At 39.9% G+C, this 23,978-nt stretch overlaps 1 protein-coding gene across 1 annotated transcript in view; it reads right to left on the bottom strand.

The window, feature by feature from the left end:
• The window catches only part of ADCY10 (adenylate cyclase 10, soluble), a 95,533-nt gene that overhangs the window by 51,325 nt on the left and 20,230 nt on the right, over positions 1–23,978 (bottom strand). The window contains exons 11-17 of the mRNA XM_018046606.1: positions 22,540–22,729; positions 19,707–19,762; positions 10,835–10,988; positions 9,499–9,691; positions 8,876–8,962; positions 5,201–5,475; positions 3,577–3,713 (exon numbers count right to left, since the gene is read on the bottom strand). Coding sequence (XP_017902095.1) covers positions 3,577–3,713; positions 5,201–5,475; positions 8,876–8,962; positions 9,499–9,691; positions 10,835–10,988; positions 19,707–19,762; positions 22,540–22,729 — 1,092 coding nt within the window. The remainder of the gene's footprint in view (positions 1–3,576; positions 3,714–5,200; positions 5,476–8,875; positions 8,963–9,498; positions 9,692–10,834; positions 10,989–19,706; positions 19,763–22,539; positions 22,730–23,978) is intronic.

Below are 23,978 nucleotides of genomic sequence, written 5' to 3' on the forward strand. Positions count from 1 at the left end.
ATGGATGTGAGAGTTGGACTGTGAAGAAGGCTGAGTGCCGAAGAATTGATGCTTTTGAACTGTGGTGTTGGAGAAGACTCTTGAGAGTCCCTTGGACTGCAAGGAGATCCAACCAGTCCATTCTGAAGGAGATCAACCCTGGGATTTCTTTGGAAGGAATGGTGCTAAAGCTGAAGCTCCAGTACTTTGGACACCTCATACGAAACGTTGACCCATTGGAAAAGACTCTGATGCTGGGAGGGATTGGAGGCAGGAGGAGAAGGGGACGACCGAGGATGAGATGGCTGGATGGCATAACGGACTCGATGGACGTGAGTCTGAGTGAACTCCGGGAGATGGTGATGGCCAGGGAGGCCTGGCATGCTGCGATTCATGGGGTCACAGAGAGTCGGACACGACTGAGCGACTGAACTGGACTGAACTGAACTGAACTGAATGCAAAGAATACTAATGATATTGAGAAAATGAGACCTAGGCAAGATAGTGATGAAGGTGAGAGAAACATGAGTGTTGCCAATAATCCAGCTGGGAAATACAAGAGGAGATGCAGTACGAGAGGGAGGTAATGCGTTGCATTTTATATTTTTTGAGTTTGGCGGGATGTATAGGACAGTCCAATGGGCAATTGGAAATATGGGTCTGGAATTAAGAATGAAATTAAGGTTGGATATTATGTATACAAACACACACATACTCACTCACATGTGCACTTTACACATAGAAGGTTGGAAAATTAATGAAAAACTGAAAACAAGTGGAGAGAGAGTACTAAGTTAGCAAAGAGAAAGGTTGAGAATGGAATGTGAAGAATGTCCTCCTCAGAACATAGACCCGGGGCAGGAGCCAATCTGAGGACTGGTCAGCGAGGCAAGTGGGGCAAAGGAAGAGTTCAGGATTGGGGCAGCAAACGAAGGGTAGCATACCAGAAGAGGGACCAGGTGTGCGTGTGTCATGGGGGTAGGAGAATAGGGATGAAGAATTTGACTTGACAGGGAGTCCCCTGGTAAGTCTAGTGGTTCAATTCAGTTCAGTTCAGTTCAGTCGCTCAGTCGTGTCTGACTCTTTGCGACCCCAAGGATCGCAGCACGCCAGGCCTCCAGATTCAGCATTTTCCCTACTGTAGCTCAGGTTCAACTCCTGGTCACAGAATTGAGATCTTACAAGCCGCACAGCCAAAAATATATAAAGAACACGACTTGATCCATGCTCTTCTATGCTTTTTAATTTCCCTTTCCAGGACCTAGCACTGTGATGACCATTCTTTTATCACTCTAGGTATAAGACCTTTAGGTACAGGCCATCCTAAGACTGGACATTCAGGAGTATATAAGACTTCCTGCCTCAGGGAGCTGACATTCTCACAGTGGAAGACAATAATAACCAACAGATAAATACATTAATAGGGTAACCTCATAATGTGAGTCAGTTTTGTGAAAGAAAGAAACACGGTGATAGAGACTAATGAAAAAGCTCAGAGTAGGGAAGGTCTTCCTTAAGTAAGCTATGGTCAGAGAAAGTGACTGTGAGGAGATAACACCTGAGATAAGGGCAAGAGGAAGTAGGTATGCAAAACACCTGAGGAGAGGGAGCAACCAGGAGCTCGGGGTGTCAGAAGAGCAGAAATGTGGCTGGAGCATATTTCAGAATGTTGGTGAGACCACAGAGGGGGTGGAAGGCAGCTCCACAGGGATCTCCAGTCCAAGGTAGGGAGTGTGGATTTCATTGTAAACTCAATAGGAAACCAGTAAAAGTTGTTTGGTGTTTAAAAAATGTGTTTATTTGGTAAGTTTCAAATTTATCAAAAGTTGTAAGAATAACACTATTAATCTTTATTCAAATTCTTCTATTGTTCACATTTTGCCCCATTTGCTATACCCTTTGTTCTCTGTGTATATATTTTTCAGAAGCATTTCATTTGAGTATTAAGTTGCATAAATTATGCCCTTTTACTCCCAAATGCTTTACTCTGAATTCCCCAAGAATAACAATTCTCTTACGTAAGTAGATATACTTATCATCTTTTACTGTTCATCTTCCACTTTTGTCAGTTGACCCAATAGTGTTTTTAGCATTCTTTGTTTTGTATACAGCCCAGGTGTCCTCAACAGGTGAGTGGCTAAACAACCTATGGTATGTCCAGACCATGGAACATTACTCAGCAACCGCTAAGACCAAACTACCAATACACACAACAGATAATCTTCAGAGAGTTATGCTGAGTGACAAACAATCTCAAAAGATTACATATACTGTATTATTCCATTTATAAAAATTTCTTAAAGTCACAAAATTATAGATATGAAGAACTGATTCATGATTACCAGGGAAGGAAGTATGGGTGGGAAAGAAGTGGAGTGGTTGTAACGGCAACGTGAGGGATCCTCGTGGTGATGAAAGTATTACGTATCTTGACTGTATCAATATTAATATACTGGTTGTGATATTATACTGTAGAGTTTTGCTGATTACTATGAGGGAAAACCAGGCAAAGGGTATATATTAATAGAATCTCTCCATATTATTGTTTTAGCCAGAAAGTTCATTTGAGTTTTCCCATAACACGTTATGGGAAACCCAATACTTGTTACAACTGTATGTAAATTTATGATCACCTCAAAAAGTTTAATTAAAGAAACTCATCGAGGCAACAAAGTATTATTGTATTCAGTCACCTCGTTTATATTCAAAGAGATCCCCAGAATGCCTACTGTGGTGTAAGACACAGGAAAGGTACTCAGTAGACCTTTGTTGAGTGAATAAATGCGAAAAGATTTGAGTTCCTTTATTCTACATTATAGAGCAAGTAGCTGGCAATAAAGGTTGTGACTAATCCCTAAATATCAGCTATTAAATGTCATATGGAGAACTGAAATCTGGACTCCTAACTTCAAAGCTAAAATTTTCTTTTGATTGCACTGTTCTAACTCTTTTTTCATAGCTGCCGCTTAAACCTTTGTGTCTAAATATAGTTTCTTTCTTTCTTCTAAATATAGTTCTTCCTTTCTTTTTTGCTAGCATATTATTTTTTCTCCTTATCACTGCCACCTCTCTGAATAACTAGCATACCCACCCAAGACATTTTCCTATCATTCACATTAATCCTAATCGTCTACACCCCAGCTTGCATCTGTACCCCTTCCCCAACCCCCACCCTTCTCCCCTCAACAAAACCATTTTCTTAAAAATTCCACCTGGCCTCTTTGTGCCATTATCTCAAAGTTCATCCTTCTGCATGTCTCAGTACCATGAAAACCTTGTTGACAATTCACTTTGAGATAATCATTTTACCTCTGGGAAACAAGTTATTCTTTCCCCCTGATAACACCCACATCCCTCACCACTTCTGATTCTGGGCTTTAAGATTCTCCGTTCTTTCATTTCGATTACAGGTCTACATTCTTCCTCTCAGTTCAGTGAGTCCCAGGCAATGTTAAGTTCTCTCACAGTCTGGGATATTAAGTCCAGCATTCACTGCCTCCTCAAACCCTTTCAGGAAGAAGCCTACAGAAAAGCCTACTCTTGCCACCCTCTCTTCAGAAGGAGAGTGAGAGAAAGAACCATCATTACAGGACTTACTGAACAGGTTATTCCAGGTCACATTTGTCTTTTCCTCAGACTCCATTGCTTGGAAAACAAGTACCCTGTGATGGTCTAGGTTTTTAAGCAATTCTTCACAGTAAAACGGAATTCCACAGCTTCCCTCTGCCAGATACCTGTAGTGAAAATGAGGCAACCTATTTATATCAAAGAACTATCTTTTAGGAAGGAAAAATATTTGAATCTTCTCAATCACTCAAAAATAATCACATTTCTTTCTCCATTTGTTTTGGTTTGTTTTCCATTTTTAGGGATTGCCTTTGCTTCTTTTTCTTTCATTTTTGAAAATTACATAAACATTTAAATCTTTCCAAATTCAGGACTATGTAATAAGGTACACCTTCAGTCTTGCTTCCCTACCTCACCTTATAAGTAACCATTTAGATTAGTTTCTGACTTATCTTTTCAAGGTTTCTTTCAAAAACTATAGAAAATGCACATATATATTTCACTCCCTTCCTTAGATTAAAAAAACACCACTTTGTACATACTGCACACTAGGCTTCCCCTTGTTTTTCCCTCAGTAATGTATCTTGGTCATCCCTCTATGTCAGTAGAACTTTCTTATTTCTTTTTGTAGCTATGTAGGGCTCCATTTTGTGGATGCATCCTACTTTACTCTAACTGTCCTCTTAGAGATGGACATTTGGATTGTTTTCTGTCTTTTACTAGTATAAATAATGCCTCAATAAAAACCCTGTCCATATGTCCAACCGTGTTCATATTTTTGTCAATATATATACAATGTTGTATTATTTTCAGGTATACAGCAAAGTGATTATATATACACACACACATACATATAACTGTGTTATATATATGTTCAGATTCTTTTCCCTTATAGGTTATTACAAAATTTTGAGTATAGTTCCCTGTAAATATATCTTTGAGACACAGTCCTAGAATTAGGAAGGCTAGATCAAAAGGTAATGCATGTATATAATAAATATATACATATTGAATAAATAAATACAGAGATAAAGAGGGAGAGACAGGGAGTCAAAGGGAGAGAACATGGCAAATTCATGCCTGGTGTCTGAGACATTGCTCTTCCAGAAGCAAGATAACCTCATTATAAAGAACAGATATCATGGTGAGTTGTAAACAGACAGCTAAGGAAGGGGCACTGTCTATGTTGTTAAGGGGACTGCTGACAAGACCCAGCAGAGGAGTCACTGAGAAGATATCAACGTCTACCACGAAAAGGAACACCAGTAGCAGACCGTGTTATTACTGGTGACTAAGGCCTGGCTCAGTTGTGGGTTGCGGTCTTTAATGTTTACCAATTTGCCTTTCATGTCACTTGCCCATGACTGTGACCTTAGTCACTGTAGGTTAGAGTTGAGTGTACCTAATCCCAGCTTGATGAAAGGGAAACAAAACTCATGCCTCTAAGCAAAGCTGAACATAATGTAACAGGGACCATAAAAAGAAAAGGTGAGCAGCATCCATCCTATCAAGCACGTTCAGTGGCCCCTGTGAAAGGCAGGACCAGCAAGAATACTGAAACGGGTGCTTTCAGACACAACCTAAGGACTCTGATGAAGTTTGGACCTGGTGAATAAGTGCAGCTGTCAAGGCCTTAGAATAATGGGTTACTCACGTGTCCAGTTCTTTGGGGATGCCCCTGACACTGAGGTCTAGGCAGACTTTGTTGAGGATGTCCTTAGGCTGCACAGGCCCCAGGGTGACATAGGTGGTGTTCCTGTTCTTCATTATGGCACTGGCGGCTGCACAGGGCGTGTTGGCAAAGGGGGACAGGGACATGACGATGAAGATGGGAACAGACCGGATCAGCTTTTCCATAAAGGTCCAGGAGGCTGAATCGATAAACTGGCCCTCGTCAATGATGAAAATGATCCTTTCCTCTTTCACTGTCTAAACAAGGCGAAGAAATAGAAGGAAAAATGCTGTAGGACTTCAGGGTTTTTTTGGTTTTGTTTTGTTTTTTGGCTGCACCACCAGACTTGCGGGATCTCAGTTCCCCGACAAGGGACTGAACTTGGGCCACAGCAGTGAGAGCACTGAATCCTAGTCGGACCACCAGGGAACTCCCATGAGTTCAGGTTTTTATACATATGTATGGGTATACATGTGTTTCCACTGAGTTTTGCGAAGCTAAGTTAAATCTTTTCTTTCCAGTATCTTTGTGATAATTTAGATTCTGCTAACTTGGAATTTGTGACCACCGGGACTGAATTGGCTGGAAGAAACTCATACTTGGTCAGATCTTTGTGACAAGATGATGTATAGGATAGATGGGTTGTAGTCAAGTTGAACATCCATCACATAAAAATAACTGAGATTTACTTCAAGTCATTCTAATTTATTGAAAAATGCAGGTCTCCTGGAAATACCTATTTGACATTTATTCAGCCAACATCTATTCAATACATCTTTACCAAGCACTCACTGGGCTGGGTGCGGGAGGCAAAGTGCTGAGAGGAATTGATCTGGTCTTTGCCCTGGCAGCAGTTTATGCTGTTCTAGCTTGAATTATAGCACGTTACACTTAACAACAGATCCAGTGTCCTTTTTGCATGTAGACTACTTTTCCCTAACTAGTCTGAATTATTTATTCACTCATTAAGCATTGACCGTGCATCGCTTAGTGTCAGGTGCTGTTCTGAGCACTGGGGACGCAGTATTAGACAAAACATAGAGCTCACATTTCAGTGTGAGCCCTTGTGTAGCGGGCTCTATATTTCCACAGTGTAAGATATCTAAATGGAGAAAACTTTTCCCATTCTTACTGCTCCAGACTACCCTTGGCTTCTCCTGGTTCCGTCTGAGAAGTGATTGTTAAGCAATTCTTTCCCTCTACGTGCTTTTATACACCAAAGCAGTGAAGGGTACTTCCAGATTTCAGAAGACGAAGCCTGTCATATCACATACACATTCTGAAGTATTATATAGCCTGTCTTATCACATACACATTCTGTCACCAGATTGTAAGCTCTTCACTGACTCTGAGAACATTTTAATGAATAGGGGTTAGCATCCCATTGCTTTGTTTTGTCTTTGACTAATATCTTTAAAACTCATATCTTTAAAAATATCTATGGGCAGATAGGAATGTGAGTTTTAGTCATAGAATGGTCTTATCAGTGAACTATTTGTGAATTGAGGAGAGTAAAGCAAGAACCAAAATCCCCACATGAATTCAATAGTACATCATTGGCCCCAGCTTCCATAGATTTAAAGTAAGAAGACTGAAGACTCCCTGGTGGTCCAGCAGCTGAGACTCTCTGCTCCCAATGCAAGGGGCCCCAGTCTGATCCCTGGCCAGGGAACTAGATCCCACATGCCACAACTATAAGACCTTGCATGCCACAGTGAAGACTGAAGATCCTGTGGGCTGCAACTAAGACACAGAACAGCCAAATATGTTTAAAAAAAATTTTTAATAGATTGAGTTGGGTCATATCTAATGTGAATAAAAGTCAATATTTACACTGTACCTACTATGTTCCCAGCACTGTGTGATGCACTTCCATAAATTAATTCATTAAAAATCTTCATGTTTACAGAGGTGGCACTATTGACTCTATTTACTGAGAAAATTAAGGCACAGAAAAGTTAAGCCACTTGCCCAAGATCACACTGATAGTAAATGGTCCAAAGATTGTCATCATAGCACTGAGTCAAAGCACAGCTTTAGTCACAGTTTCCAACTAGATTTGGATCAGAACCACTGAGGAATTTTAAAAACAAACTAAACAGATTCCTAGGCTCAAACCAAGCCTTTTTCAGTTTCAGATAGAACTCATAAATACATATATTTTATCAAGCTTCCTGGATATTTGTGATGCAAACAGTCCTCAAAATCTGACATTTAGAAGTTACTGATATGGCCTTATTTGCCTGCAGTGGAAAAGAAGGAAGTTCTATTGTACATTTATTGCCACAAACTTGAATTGTTTATTATGTGCCAAACATTCTTCTGGTCAATAGCGATACAAAAATGTATAAGAGGCTCCCTCTCCTTGAGAAATCCACAATCTCCTGAGGGAGAGAGACACAGATTTAAGTAGCAAATTGCAATACAGTATGGAAAACATAGTAAGAAGTATGTTCACAGTGTTACAGAGGCAGAGTGGGAGAGGAATTAGTCATGCCTTGTGATTTGGGGGAGTTCTCACTGGAGAGGTGACACTGAACGACGAGTAGCATTTCTCCAAGGTTAAAAAAAGGCTTTTGGCTTTTATCTCATTAGTATTGAGATTTGTTTGACTAGTATAAAGCAGAGGCTGGAGCAATTTGCATACACTCTGGCAGTTATATGGAGGACAAATTGCCGTGGAGAGGTGTGACGCACAGAGATGAGCTGGAAAGCTATAGTAACAGAAGAGAAAGAGCCTGAACTCTAGCGGGGAACCCAGGATGGAAGGCTTTCAGAGTCGGTCTGAGGTCGACATGTAGGACTTGGCCGCAGAGTAGATGCAGATGTGGCAAATAGTGAGGAAGGTAGCAAAGGTAACTTGAATGATGTGTGAATGAACTTGTTATTAACTAAATCAAAGGTCAGGATCAGGATGAGGAAGATCGGGTACTGAAGTAGGGGAAAAAAATGAATTTAGTGTTAGACACTGAACTGGGTATGATTCCCTGTATCCAAGTGGAATACACAGAAGGTTCTTCGAAATATGGTTCTGGTGCTTATAAGAGAGCTAGGGAATGGGATACAAAGTTGGTGATCACCCGCATATAATGCACAGTCATGATATTACTCAGAGAGAAAAAGTTAACATTGGCTGAGTGGCTTCAATAAAAGAGACTCTATTCTAAGTGTTTTACACATAATCTAGTCATTTAAACTTTATAACCCTGTGAGCTGGGTACTAGTATTTCTTCACTTTATAGAAGATAAAGTAAAAGCATGGACAGGTGGAGTCATTTGATCAAGCTTACCTAGGTAGCAAATGATAGGCCTAAGGGCTCAAGCTCTTATAGTCTGACTGCAGAGCCTGTATACATATCTGGTTTGATAGATTGCTTCTTATACAGAGGGAGGGAAAAAAAGAGGACTGGTTTTAAGAAGAGGCCAAACTCTCAGGAGTAATGTTAAAGGACTCCTTTCAAATACAACTAAATTCTGAATAGACTCTCACCTTGAGGTTTCGAAGGATGGAGGACAATGAAACACTTTGGGTTAAAGCTTTCACATAATTCACAGCTTCTTGTCATTGGAATCTGAACTCTTGAGGCAACCTGGCTTTGTGGTGAGACGCCTAGTTTCTCCCCTCCCCTCCATTATCTGACCCATAGATGCTCTTACTTGCTCCAAGATCTTCATAAACAACGCCTCCAACTGCTTTTGCTTTCTCATGGTGCTCATCTTGGAAACCTCTCGTGAAATAGGGAACTATATAAAAAATTATAAGAATATTGAGTATTGGAAAATAGCAGAGGGAACTACTAGTTGTATGTCTTTGGCAATTCACTTTACTGTTCTGTGCCTTAAAATCCTCGTATGTTAGATAATTCATAACATCTCTTCCAGCTCTAATACTCTATGTCATTGAATCTAATAGATATGAGAAAAAACACGGCACACTCTTTATCTTTGCATTGGCAATCACCTTTGGGAGCAGAGGGATTCTGTGCCCTTGACTAGCTAGTATAGTATACCTAGGATGGGAAGGTGAGGGGAAAAAAAAAAAAAAAAAAGAATCAGCGGGTGTTTATCTGGATTTTCTTGAGTCTGGTACCAATATATCTTAGGAAGGTGGGTGTTCATTCAAGGATTGGGAGCCATTTCCTTACCACCTTGGACGCCCTAGATAAGAAAAGGAAAGTATCATGAAAGCCAAAGAGATGCAGTGTCATAAAGCATGACAGAGGGATGGCCTCACTGCCCCTTAACAACTTCTCACAGGAGTCTAAACACCAGCTCGTTACCTGCACATGGAAAATGTCATTAAGAAGACAATGGAACTTTTCATCCAACAGTGACTTGACTTTACTTTGAAGGTTAGTCTGTCGCTCTTTATAATGTTTGCAAGTATCCAGACCTAGTACATTGGCCATGAGTATCTGGATGGTATAAAAATTTTGATTGAAGCTGATCTTAGTCAACACAATAGCAATAGTCCTGTTTATAAGAAAGTCAGGAATCAGAGGGAGTTTTTAAATGTATTTTGGGGGAAGGGGGAAATTTGGACACAGACAACACACATGGAGAGTATCACATGAAAATGGAGGCAGAGATTGGCGTAGTGCTCCCACAAGCCAAGGAATACCAGTGATCGCCAGCAAGCCACCAGAAGCTAGGAAAGAGGGACAAAACGGATTGTCCCTCACAGCTGATGGAAGGAACCAACTTTACGACACCAGGATCTTAAGACTTCTATCCTCCTATATACAGACAATATACTTCTGTTGTTTAAGCCATCTAGTTTGTGGTGCTTTGTCACGGTAGCTCTAGCAAACTAATACAACACTTGGGTACTATAAATACTCAGTAAGTGATGGAATAAATAAAATGTCTTTGGTTATTTTGAATTATTCCCTCAGGAATGTTAAATACATTCAAAAACTAGCCTCTCTCAGGCCTGACATTTAAAGAGAGTAGAAACATAGCCAAAACTAAGACTAATAAGAATTTCCCCATTAAGCCTTTATGTTAGATGGTGAGAGGATGTGTGACACAATTACCATTGTCTTGGTTATCGTCACTGTTATCGAATACCACACCGTTCACCTCCATGAGACAGGCTGTCCCAAAGACAGCCCCCATGACATTCCTTCTTTGAAAAGAGACAGATAGCAAGAGGCAAGTACATTAGCTCTGCCTTTCAAAGGAAAATCCAGAGGCCTTCCGTTCTCTAAGCACATTCTCAGGGCTCAGTGATTTGAACTAGTGATTCCCTGTCAACTACAGGATAAGCTTATGTATTTGCTTCAGACCAAATCTAGCTTTGGTTTCAGCATCTATACCATTTGTTCTCAAACTGTCTGAGCATTAGGAAACTTAAAATATTGATATCCAAGCCCCTCCAGGCATTAAATTAGGATCTCAAGGGGTCAACCCAGCTTTTTATTTTCTCACTTCAATATGTTTCTCATTAATTACTTATTTAGCATAAGGGGCATGATACCCAATAATAACTGATAGATTGTGGGTAGTTTATAAGAGGCAACCTATAAAAGGAGAGGAACATTAAAACACATGAAATTCTTAAGGATGTCAGGATTCTCTGGATCCACAAAAAAGTGGTCATTGCAAGACACTCACCTGTGGTTCTCACCTTGGGCCAGGTACTCAATTTCCACAAGTATCTGACTTTTTCCATATCCCGCTATTCCTTCATACATCAGGACTTGACTGCAGTTAGACATCAAAAATTTCTTCATAGTACACATGAAGTATTTGATCTCCTCCTCACGTCCTGTTATTTTTGTTTTTCAAAAAGGGAGCAAACCCAATCAACATAAAATTGTCTAGAGATATAAAAAAGCACACAGTGATACTGCTTCTAAGAATACCCTTGGAATTTCCATGGCATTGTTCATGGAGTTTCTTGAGGTCCTGTGCACTTTAAAATTTTTTTTTAATCTTCAGCTACAACTTTACAGTTAGTAGTGTGGTTTCACAGGTTTGTTTGTTTGTTTTGTTTTGTTTTGTTTTTTTGATGCCCATAAGCTGTGAGGGAAAGGATTCTTATAATGTTCACTATGATGTCAATTTAATTTTAGTGTAGGAAACTGAGATTTGCTTAGAATATACAATCAGGAATTAAATCAGGGTTATCTGACCCTAATGCTTGTTTTCTTTTCCCTTTTCTATTTTTTCTATAACACATTAGAAGTAACTACAGCTTATTACATGAAGAAATCAATTTATAAAGTTAAGGTTCTCATGTTGTACAGGATGGATAAAATATTTTTACTTTTAATTCTGTGAAGGAAACTTACTCTTTGTAAATGAGAAACTATACTTACTCAGGGCTACAAGAAGAGTTAACAGTGATAAAAAAAATCAATTTGTTTTTTTTAAAAAAACCTCATATATATGATTAATCATAAGAACAACATACATTTTAAAAATAAATTATACCATTTTTCTGATTATAAAATGAACATAAGCTCACTGTAGACAATAGAGAAAAATTAGAAAAAGAAAAAAGGAAAATAAGTCAGCTTGGGTTACAACCCTATCATTCTTATTTTTCTTATGTTTTTAAATATGAATAACGGGATACCCTGACTGAAATCTCAAACTCAGCCTACCATCTTTGAAACCTCGGTGGACAGAAGGAGTCACAGAAACATGTTGCTGTTGTTCAGTTGCTCAGTCATGTCCAATTCTTTGCAACCCCACGGATTGCAGCACTCCACTCTTGCCTGTCCATCACCAACTCCTGGAGATTGCTCAAACTCAAGTCCATCAAGTCGATGATGCCATCCAACCATCTCGTCCTCTGTCATCCCCTCTCCTCCTGCCTTCAGTCCTTCCCAGCATCAGGGTCTTTTTCTAATGAGTCAGTTCTTTTCATCAGGTGGCGAAGCTGATGGAGCTTCAGCTTCAGCATTGGTCCTTCCAATGAATGTTCAGGATTGATGCCCTTTAGGATTGACTGGTTTGATCTCCTTGCAGTCAAAGGGACTCTGAAGAGTCTTCTCCAACACTGCAGTTCAAAAGCATCAGTTCTTCAGCGCTCAGCCTTCTTTATGGTCCAGCTCTCACATTCATACATGACCACTGGAAAAACCATAGCCTTCACTAGACAGATCTTTGTTGGCAAAGTAATGTGTCTGCTATTTAATATACTGTCTAGGTTGCTCATAGCTTTTCTTTCAAGGAGCAAGCATCTTTTAATTTCATGGCTACAGTCACCATCTGCAGTGATTTTAGAGCCCAAGAAAATAGTCTGTTACTGTTTCCATTGCTTCCCCATCTATTTGCCATGAAGTGATGGGACTGGATGCCATGATCTTAGTTTTCTGAATGTTGAGTTTTAAGCCAGCTTTTTCATTCTCCTCTTTCACTTTCATCAAAAGGCTCTTCAGTTCCTCTTTGCTTTCTGCCATAAGGGAGGTGTCATCTGCATATCTGAGGTTATTAATATTTCTCCCAGCAATCTTGATTCCAGTTTTTGTTTCTTCCAGTCCAGCATTTCGCATGATGTATTCTGCTTTTAAGTTAAATAAGCAGAGTGACAATAGACAACCTTGACGTACTCTTTTTCCAGTTTTGAACCAGTCCATTGTTCCATGTCCCATTCTAGCTGTTGCTTCTTGACCCATATACAGGTTTTGCAGAAGGCAGGTAAGGTGGTCCGGTATTCCCATTTTTTAAAGAATTTTCCACAGTTTGTTGCGATCCACAGAGTCAAAGGCTTTAGTGTAGCCAATGAAGCACAAGTAGATGTTTTTCCAGAATTCTTTTTTTTTTCCTATGGTCTAATGGATGTTGGCATTTGATCTCTGATTCCTCTTCTTTTTCTAAATCTAGCTTGAACATCTGGAATTTCTCCATTCATGAAGTCTTACTTGAAGAATTTTGAGCATCACTTTGCTAGAGCGTGACATGAGTGCAATTGTGTGGTAGTTTGAACACTCTTTGGCATTGCCCTTCTTTGGGATTGGAGTGAAAATTTTTCACATTTTCCAGTCCTGTGGCCACTGCTGAGTTTTCCAAATTTGCTGGTATATTGAGTGCAGCACTTTCACAGCCTCATTTTTTTAGGATTGAAACCACTCAGCTGGAATTCCATCACCTCCACTAGCTTTGTTCACAGTGTGGCTTCCTAAGGCCCACTTGGCTCCACACTCCAGGACGTCTGGCTCTAGGTGAGTGATCACACCATCGTGGTTATCTGGGTCATGAAGATCTTTTTTTTATAGTTCTTCTGTTATTCTCGCCACATCTTAACATCTTCTGCTTCTGTTCGGTCCATACTGTTTCTGTCCTTTATTGTGCCCATCTTTGCATGAAATATTCCCTTAGTATCTCTAGTTTTCTTGAAGAGGTCTCTAGTCTTTCCCATTCTATTGTTTTCCTCTATTTCTTTGCACTGATCACTTAGAAGACTTTCTCATCTCTCCTTTTGTTCTTTGGAACTCTGCATTCAAATGGGTATATCTTTCCTTTTCTCTTTGCCTTTCTCTTCTTTTCTTAGCTATTTGTAAGGCCTCCTCAAACAACCATTTTGCCTTTTTGCATTTCTCTTTCCTGAGGATGGTTTTGATTACTGCCTTCTATACAATGTCACGAACCTCCATCCATAGTTCTTCAGGCACTCTATCAGATCTAATCCGTTGAATCTATTTGTGACTTCCACTGTAGAATCGTAAGGGATTTGATTTAGGTCATACCTGAATGATCTGTTCATGGGATTCTCAAGGCAAGATAACTGAAGTGGTTTGCCATTCCCTTCTCCAGTGGAAAATTCTGAAAGAGATGGGAATACCAGACCACCTGACCTGTCTCTTGAGAAATCTGTATGCAGGTCAGGAAGCAAGAGTTAGAACTGGACATGGAACATCAGACTGGTTCCAAATTGGAAAAGGAGTATGTCAAGGCTGTATATTGTCACCCTGCTTATTTAACTTATATGCAGGGTACATCATGAGAAATGCTGGGCTGGATAAAGCACAAGCTGGAATCAAGATTGCTGGGAGAAATATCAATAACCTCAGATATACAGATGACACCACCCTTATGGCAGAAAGTGAAGAAGAACTAAAGAGCCTCTTGATGGAAGTGAAAGTGGAGAGTGAAAAAGTTGGCTTAAAGCTCAACATTCAGAAAACTAAGACAATGGCATCTGGTCCCATCACTTCATGGGAAATAGATGGGGAAACAGTGGAAACAGTGTCAGACTTTATTTTCTTGGGCTTCAAAATCACTGGAGATGGTAACTATAGCCATGAAATCAAAAGATGCTTGGTCCTTGGACGGAAAGTTATGACCAAACTAGACAGCATATTAAAAAGTAGAGACATTACTTTGCCAACAAAGGTCCATCTAGTCAAGGCTATGGTTTTTTCAGTAGTCATGTATGGATGGGAGAGTTGGACTATAAAGAAAGCTGAGCACTGAAGAATTGAGCTTTTGAACTGTGGTGTTGGAGAAGACTCTTGAGAGTCCCTTGGACTGCAAGGAGATCCAACCAGTCCATCCTAAAGGAGATCAATCCTGAATGTTTATTGGAAGGACTGATGTTGAAGGTGAAACTCCAATACTTTAGCCACCTGATGCAAAGAACTGACTCATTTGAAAAGACCCTGATGTTGGGAAAGATTGAAGGCAAGAAGAGAAGGGTACAATAGAGAATGAGATGGTTGGATGGCCTCACCGACTCAATGGACATGAGTTTGAGTAAACTCCAGGAGTTGGTGATGGACATGGAGGCCTGGCGTGCTGCAGTCCACAGCGTCGCAGAGAGTTGGATATAACTGAGCAACTGAACTGAACTGAATGGTCTAATGGTTTTCTCCACTTTGTTCAATTTAAATCTGAATTTACAATAAAGAGTTCATGATCTGAGCAACAGTAAGCTCCCGATGTTGTTTTAGCTGCTTATGTAGAGTTTCTCCATCCTCAGCTGCAAATAATAGAATCAATTTGATTTCAGTATTGACCATCTGGTGATGTCCATGTGTAGAGCCATCTCTTGTGTTGCTGGAAGAGGGTGTTTGCTATGACATGTGCATCCTCTTGGCAAAACTGTTAGCCTTTGCCCTGCTTCATTTTGTATTCCAAGGCCAAACTTGCCTGTTACTTTAGGTATCTCTTGACTTCCTACATTTGCATTTCAGTTCCCTATGATGAAAAGGACATCTTTTTTGGTGTTAGTTCTAGAAGGTCTCACAGGTCTTCATAGAACCATTCAACTTCAGCTTCTTTGGCATTAGTGGTTGGGGCATAGATGGGGATTACTGTTATATTGAATGGTTTGCCTTGGAAATGAGCAGAGATCATTCCGTCATTTTTGAGACTGCACCCAAGTACAGCATTTCAAACTCTTTTGTTGACTCTGAGGGCTACTCCATATCTTCTAAAAGATTCTTGCCCACAGTAGTAGATATAATGGTCATCTGAATTAAATTTGCCCATTCCGGTCCATTTTAGTTCACTGACTCCTAAAATTTCCGATGTTCACTCTTGCCATCTCCTGTTTGGCCACTTCCAATTTATCTTGATAGACCTAATATGCAATATCGTTCTTTACAGCATTGGACTTTACTTTCACTACTAGACAGATCCACATCTGGGCGTTGTTTCCACATTGGTTTAGCCTCTTCATTCCTCTGGAGCTTTTCTTCACTCTTCTCCAGTAGCACATTGGGCACCTACCGACCTGGGGAGTTCATCTTTCAGTGTCATATATTTTTCCCTTTTCATACTGTTCATGGGGTTCTCAAGGCAAGAATGCTGAAGTAGTTTGCCATTCCCTTTTCCAGTGGACCACATTTCATCAAAACTCTCCACCATGACCTGTCCATCTTAGGTGGCCCTACACAGCATAGCTCATAGTTTCACTGAGTTAGACAAGGCTGTGATCTATGTGATCAGTTTGGTTAGTTTTCTGTGATTGTGGTTTTCATTCTATCTGCCCTCTGATGGAGAAGGATAAGAGGCTTATGCAAGCTTCCTGATGGGAGGGACTGGCTGAGGGGCAAACTGGGTCTTGCTCTGACATGTGGGGCCTTGCTTCGTAAATCTTTACTCTAATTTTCTGCTGATGAGTAGGACTATGAGTTTGGCCTGAGGCCAAACTATCGTAGGGGTAATGGTGGTAATGGCAACCTCCTTCAAAAGGACTTATGTCAGTATGCCTCTGCTCCCAGGACTGTTGGAGTCAGTGCCCCTGGCCCTGCAGCAGGCCACTGTCGATCCATGCCTCCATTGGAGACTCCTGCACAGTTACAGGCAAGTCTGGCTCAGTCTCTTGTGGGGTTGTTCCTGTCAAAAGAGCTAGAGAACAAATAAGGGCTGACTCTTCCTTCTTTGATGGACTGATTACTGTGGAGTGCCCTTTTTCCCCCCATTGATAGAATTAATACATACCCAAGTGTTATTTAAAATCTATTGAAAACCAAGACCACTACTCTAAGTTTAGAATTTCATACAAAGAAGCTTACATGTTTATTTGGTAATGTAAATTTCTGGGTAAGATTTAGTGACAACTACTCTGTAGACCATCCTGCTTCTTTTAGATGAAACATTTCCTTTCTGAAAATGCATTTGAATTTGGTTTTGTGAGATGTGTAGTACTGTTCCTTAGAGCCTGGTAGGCTACAGTCCATGGGGTCGCAAAAGAGTCGGACACGACTGAGTGACTTCACTTTCACTTCACTTCTTTGGCTTAAAGTTTACACAAGAACTCAGACAATAAGGCCCAGAAGGCCGCAGAGCAGGCTCTTCTAGCCTTTTGTGTTCTATTTGTATACAATACATAGAGGTAAGAACTTCTGAATTCTTTCTTTAGTTGGGTTCTGAAATGAGGACCTCTTGACTTGAAGTATGCGTGCCTTGTTTCTATTTAAACAAAGTCCTAATATATGAGAGTATTGTATGCATTTTTGACCCTTGAAAAAACACTTTTTGTTCATGTTAGTTTTGTTGTCAGTGTGCATATAGAAGTTCTTGTACAGGAGCTCTTCTAAGAGTACTTTCCATCCTGCTAACCTCAGACAGTCTGTTTTTGCTTACAGCTTTAAGGAACGATATATAGGCCTGGTTTTTATCTTATTCTGGTGAAATCAGGGCAAAAAGGCAACTAGACCAGCTGCAAAATATATATATATTATACCAATGTGTTCTAGTATGTCCGTCATACTGAGTCCTCAACCTTGTAGAAAGGGGGTTAAGATTTCCATTTGCTATCAGTCATGATCACAACAAGCATATCCTAGGATGGAAAGTAAGGCCTTGGAGAAAGGTGAGAGTAGACACTCCCTCTCCTTTCTAGCCTTCAGGAGTTTGGGGGTCTGGACTTGGAAGAAATGATGTGCATGCAAACTCTGAAAACTACCTGAATGCACTGAAAGTGAGGCATTACTGCTGGTTTGGGTGCTCTTTACTGTTTTGGAACTGTTGCTTTCTTTTAGACTATGCTGACATCAAGATTCTGGCCTAATACTGCCCCTCACCCTCACCCCACCAAAGTGTGGGGCAGAGCCTCCTCTTAATTCCCCTAACACAGATATGACCAGGATTTAATTTATAATGATACTTTTAGGTATGCTCAGGTCTAACAGAAGGAAATTACAAACCGTTATTCCTTCTGACAGAAGGAAACTACAAGCCATTATTAGAAACAGCGGCCTTCAGCATCCACAGGCCAAGCCGCACGTCGGTCTCTTTACCTCATTTTATGTCTACTTCCCTGTCTAGTCTTGAGTTAGCTTTCTTATGATAGGGTCCCTTTTACCAAGAAGTACAAAAACATCACTGCCAGTTGGGTCACAGCTCTAAAAGTAAAAGCTAAAACAAAATTTCTAGAAGAGAATGTAGGAAAGTATCTTCATGATTTGTGGGTGAGGAAAGATTTCACAAACAGTGTACAAAAGCACTAACTACAGAGGAAAAGACTAGTAAGATGGATTTCATTAAAATAAAAAAATTGTGTTCATTAATTATATCACTAATCGAATAAAAAGGCAAGTACAGAATGGGAAAAGTTACATAGAGTAAAAACAAATGGACTTATTTTCAGAATATATAATTCCAACACATCTATAAAAACATACAACCCAATTGAAAAATAAACAAAAGATCTTATACAGACAAAAGTGTCTGTTTTATAAAAGATGATTTCCAAATGTCCAATAAATATTCGGAAAAGGCGCTCAACCACATCAGGGTTGGAATAGATGGAAACCACATGATACACCACTATAATACCAAAAGAATTATTAAAAGTACAAAGACTGATAAAACTAAGTTGTTGGTAAGAATGAGAAACAAATAGAACATTTGTAATACTATCGGTCAGAGTATAATCAAACAACCATTTTAGAAAATTATTTGGCGTCATCTACCAAAACTGTACCTTTTGCAACAATATCACCTGTATATACATATATATTGGAGAAGGCAATGGCACCCCACTCCAGTACTCTTGACTGGAAAATCCCATGGATGGAGGAGCCTGGTAGGCTGCCGTCCATGGGGTCGCTACGAGTCAGACACGACTAAAGCGACTTAGCAGCAGCAGCAGCAGCATACATATATATACCCAACAGCAGAAATGCAAACATATGTTCATCATAAGACTTATACAAAACTTTTTATGGCAGTATTATTCATAAGAACCCAAACTGGAAATAACTCAAATGTACAAATACAGAAGGAATACATTGTTGTATATTTATAAAATGGAATATAGTCATCTCTCTGTATCCCACAGGAAATTGGTTCCAGGACCCCCAAGGATACAAAATCCACAGATGCTCAAGTCCGTTATAGAAAATGGTGTATTTGCATATAATCTACACATATCCTCTGTATATTTTAAATCATCTCTAGATGAATTGTAATAGCAAATACAATGTAAATGCAACATGAATAGTTGCTTGTGTGCAACAAATTCAAGTTTAGCTTTTTGGAATTTTCTTAAAAAAGGTATTTTTGCTTTGTGGTTGTTTGAATCCGTGGATGCTGACACTGCCAATACAGAGGGCCAACTCTACTACATAGCAATGAAAATGAATGAATTATAGATACAGCCAATAATATGGGTGAATATCACAACATAATGTTGACTAAAAGAAGGCTTATGTAACTATGCAATGTAGGATTTCATTCATATAAATTTTAAGAACAGGCCTGAGTAATTTAGGTGATGGTGGTGGTGAGTGGGTGATGGACAGGGAAGCCTGGCGTGCTGCAGCCCATGGGGTGGTAAGGAGTCAGACACTACTGAGCAACTGAACTGAACTGAACTGAAGTAATTTAAAGGGAGAGGAATAAAGCATCTGAGGGCTTCCAGAGTACTGCTATTTTTTTTTTCCTTTGTTAATTCCTTGGCCTGGATGGCGATTATATGTTCATTTTGTGAAAATTCACTAAGCTGAGGATTTATTATTGGTGTACTTTTCTGTATGTCATGTTATAGTTCAATAAAGAGGTTTAAAAATCAAGGCCCACTACCTACCCAGCAAAGGGTAACGCTCATTTCTGTTGCAGATGAGGTATGCCATCCCAAACATGCTGAAGAGAAGGAAAAAAAAAAAAAAGATGTTAGTGTCAAAATAGGGAAATATTGAAAGCCAGAGGGACTAGCTCTTAGTTCCCAGAAAGCCTCCTTTCCAATCTCTAACAGGAGTCTGTCCCCTGACTCAAGGGGTGCAGATGCCAAGAGGAAGGGAACAAAGAAGTTCTTACCTGGTAATAGAGTCTCCAAACAACTTACGTAGCTGCCTTTACCACAGAGCCTGATATGTTGTTCAAAAAATGCTTGTTGAGTCTGCATTGGTAGAACTGACCCTCTTCCAGGGAAACCAGACACTCAGTAGGGGACCCAATAAAGTTAGATGTGTTGTATCGTCTCCCAGCACAGAAAGATTCTACCAATTGCTCAAACAATAACAGCTCATCTTTGTGGAACACATGCTATGTGCCTGGCACTTTCAAGTGCTTTATATAATCATTTTCTTTACTCCAGACAAAAAGCTGATTAAAAGGTATTATTATTATTATGTCCATTTTACAAATGAGAAAACTGAGGTACAGAGAGTTTAACATGAACAAGATCCCATGGTTAGTGGTGACAGAGGATACTGACAGAGTCAATATCTAAAACTAGGATCAGGAGCATATGCTTGTCCACTGCATAATATCATCTCTTAAACAAATGACTTTTTCAACAAATGACTCATTCCCTTGTCTATACGATCATACTAAATATTTTGTTACGCCTTTGTATTATAGCACATACTGAAGTCTCCAATGGCGCTGATTTTGTGTATGTTGTCTTCCCCATTGGATTTCAGGACAGGAAACAGGCCCTGTTCATATTTGTATGTGTATTTCTATAGTCTCTTATTTTCAGAGATGGTATAGAGAAACGAAAAAGAGGGCAGGTTTCAGGATCACATAGTCCTGGTAGTTCAGAAACAGTGTTTCTATGGTAGACTGACTGCATTAATGGCTCCACTTCTTCAACCCTACTTGCATCTATGCCCTTGCAGTGTCCTCCCATGCTGGGCTCATCCTTGTGGACGTTTTGGCCCATGGGATGTTAACAAACATGACACAGAGGTTTGAAAAATGTTTGTGCATTAGACTTGCTCTTTCTTGCTCTTCTGATATTGCCATGACTACATGCCTGGGCTAGCCCAATATAAGGTACATAGAGTCACTGTCCCAGTTATGTCAGCCACAATTCCCAGTTATCCTGTCTGAAGCCATCCTGGATGATAACCTGCTCAACCCCAGGCATATGAACAAGCCTAGGCAAGATCAGCCAAATCCAGCCAAGAGCAATTGAACCCCACATATTCATGAGATAAATAAAAATGTACTATTGTATACCACTGAGATTTTGTGGTTGACTATGCACTTAGGCGCTCAGTCATGTCTGACTCTTTGTGACTCCAGGGACTGTAGCCCAACCAGGCTCCTCTGTCCATGGGATTCTCCAGGCAAGAGTACTGGAGTGGATTGCCATTTCCTTCTCCAGGTTAACTATAATGCAGCATTACTGTGGCATCTGAAAGCAATGTGGCTCCACAAATTACTAGATGTATGACTATGGACAAGTCATCTAACAAATCTCTGAGTCTCCATTTTTAAATTTATAAAATGGAGTTAATATTAGTTTGTTTCTACCTCATATAGTTGATATTGAGGTAAAGTCCCTAATATTTAATAAGGGCTCACAAAATATTATTATTCATTTATTTATTCAAACAGCATTTTATTGATGATCTACACATGCCAAGAACAGTGCTGAGCCCTGGGAATACAAAGATGAATAGTAAAGACTCACTGAACCAATTACAGCCCTAATTCTATTATCTGACCCTTTAAGACCTAGATTCTAGCTTGCTAATGTAAGGAATAATACCTTTTCACTTTCCATCCACCAAGCACTACTATATAGAGCTTCCCATGCTGTTCATTCATTTACTCATCATTATTGATGCCTACCAAGCATTGGGGATATAAGAATGAACAAAAAATAATCACTATCCTCAAAAAGCTCCCAGTGTAGGAAGTGAAAAGCATACTGAGTCAGTGGTTATTTTGAGTGTTCTAATGTGCTACAGAGTTACACAGAGGAGGAAAGAGCTAAACCATTGGACTTGGGATTGGGTAGCTTTCAGAGGCAGCTTTAGAAAGGAATAGATCCTTGAGCTGGATTTCAAAAATTGACTGCGGTTTTCCTAGTAGACTGGGGATGGAATGAATGAAAGAGAGGCTAATCCCCTTAGACACCCCCAGAGGAAGGGACATAGGAGGAGATAAGGTAGGAAAGGCCGGTGGTTACTTTGTGTGTCATTGCAAGGAATTTGAACATATCATGAAAATGACTGGAAGATACTGAGGGATTTTCAGCTCCTAAGTGAGCCCAAACTGGGCTTTGGGAGAATGTGTGTCACTAAGCACCTGGAAGAGGAGTAATCCCTATCAATGCCTGAACACACAGTTGAAGTGATCAATAGTTAATGGTTGGTGATTGGGTTCTTCTGAGTCCAAAGAGATACTCAAATGAGAAGACTCTCTTCTTTTTGTACAACCTTTGATAAATAACCATCATAGTCTGAAAACTGATGCCAGTAGACTGGCATCTTCCAGCATGTTACACTATCAGTGGGAGGGAGGAAGATGAAGGAATTTGAAATCTCAGTTTTAGCCTGGGAAGGACTAGATTTTAATTTTCTGAAATGGCTTCAAATCTGAAATTGGTGACCTACTGTTTTTGCTATCATAATTCTCCCACTTCTTTACTAAAAAGTACTGCAAGGTCAATGTCCCACACTCACACTTTCTCATTAAGGCCCAAACACTGATACACTGGTCCAGAATCTGCAACACCTTTCATGACTTTCTTTGGAAGCTCTTTAAAAAAGTAGGCTGGTAGGTTGCTGCCATTGTAGGTGACAGAGTCACAGGTCACGATTCCTGGATAGTACATCATCATTCTGGCAGCTATGTTGACTTTCTGACCAATGACTATAATAGGAAGAAGAGAGAAAGGCAAAGAACAAGGAGAAAACAGCCATTGAACTCAGTGTAATCCAAGGTATATTGTCCTCAGATGGCATTTTTACCCTTTACTCCATTTGCCTTCACAGATGACACAGCAATCTCACCTTCAACTAGCCAGATTTAGCCAATGGCTTCCCTCATAGCTCAGTCAGTAAAGAATCTGCCTGCAATGTAGAAGATCTGGATTCAATTCCTAGGTTTGGAAGATCCCCTGGAGAAGGAAATGGCAATCCACTCCAGTATTTTTGCCTAGGAAATCCCATGGACAGGAGTCTGGCCGGCTATAGCCCATGGATATATATAGCATATATCCAACGGCTATAAGCGTTGGATAACATAACTTAGCGACTAAACCCCATTTTAGAATATACCAGGAGTTAACTAGCCATCTGAGAGGTTAAGGGGATGATCTGCTCAAGGATTAGAAGGGCCTTGAATATGGAGAGGATCTCTCAAGCGGGATGGTGAGCAGGGCCTGAGGGCTCTCAGATGAAGTATAGTTGGTCTTCTGCTATTTAAGATAGATATACGTAAGCTTGGACAAGGACCCCTGACCTCCAAAGGAGGCACAAAATTGGGTCTGTATGTTCTGTGCATGAGCCTTCATTTGATTTTGTAAGAGTAAGTAAATAAGGCTGGAAGGGGTGTGAACTGTAGGATTCATTTAGGGGATATTTCTAAAGGTAATACACTGCAGTGCACAGACTCTGCAACCAGGCTGTGCAGGTTTGGATCTAGGCTCTACCTCTGCTATGCGTAAATTACTCAGGCAAAATATTCAAACTCTTCCATGCCTTAGTTTTCTAATTTGTAAAGTGGGGTTGATAACAGTACTTCTTTCAGAGTGTAGTTTATGGAGATTAATAAGTTAATACACATAAAGAACTTTGTGAAGTGCTGGGCTGCTAGTAAGCCCTCAATTAAGTATTAAATGTTGTACTTTGAGATAAACTTGAATACCCCTGATTAAGATATTCATTTTTTAAAGCCAGTTTATTATGGGGAAATTTGACCATACAATAAAGCATGGTATCATGAGTCTATACATCTATTACCCAGGCCCCCAAACCATTAACCATCTACTCTCCACCTTGTATTCTTTTGAAGAAAATCTCAGAGTTGTAATACTTCAGACATAATTGTTTCAGTGTTTTATATATATATGCAGTATTTTAAATGTATTACTTTTGAGCATTTAAAACCCTAATAGGAT

This window comes from Capra hircus, chromosome 3, assembly GCF_001704415.2.
Source record: "Capra hircus breed San Clemente chromosome 3, ASM170441v1, whole genome shotgun sequence".
Classification (NCBI taxonomy): domain Eukaryota; kingdom Metazoa; phylum Chordata; class Mammalia; order Artiodactyla; family Bovidae; genus Capra; species Capra hircus.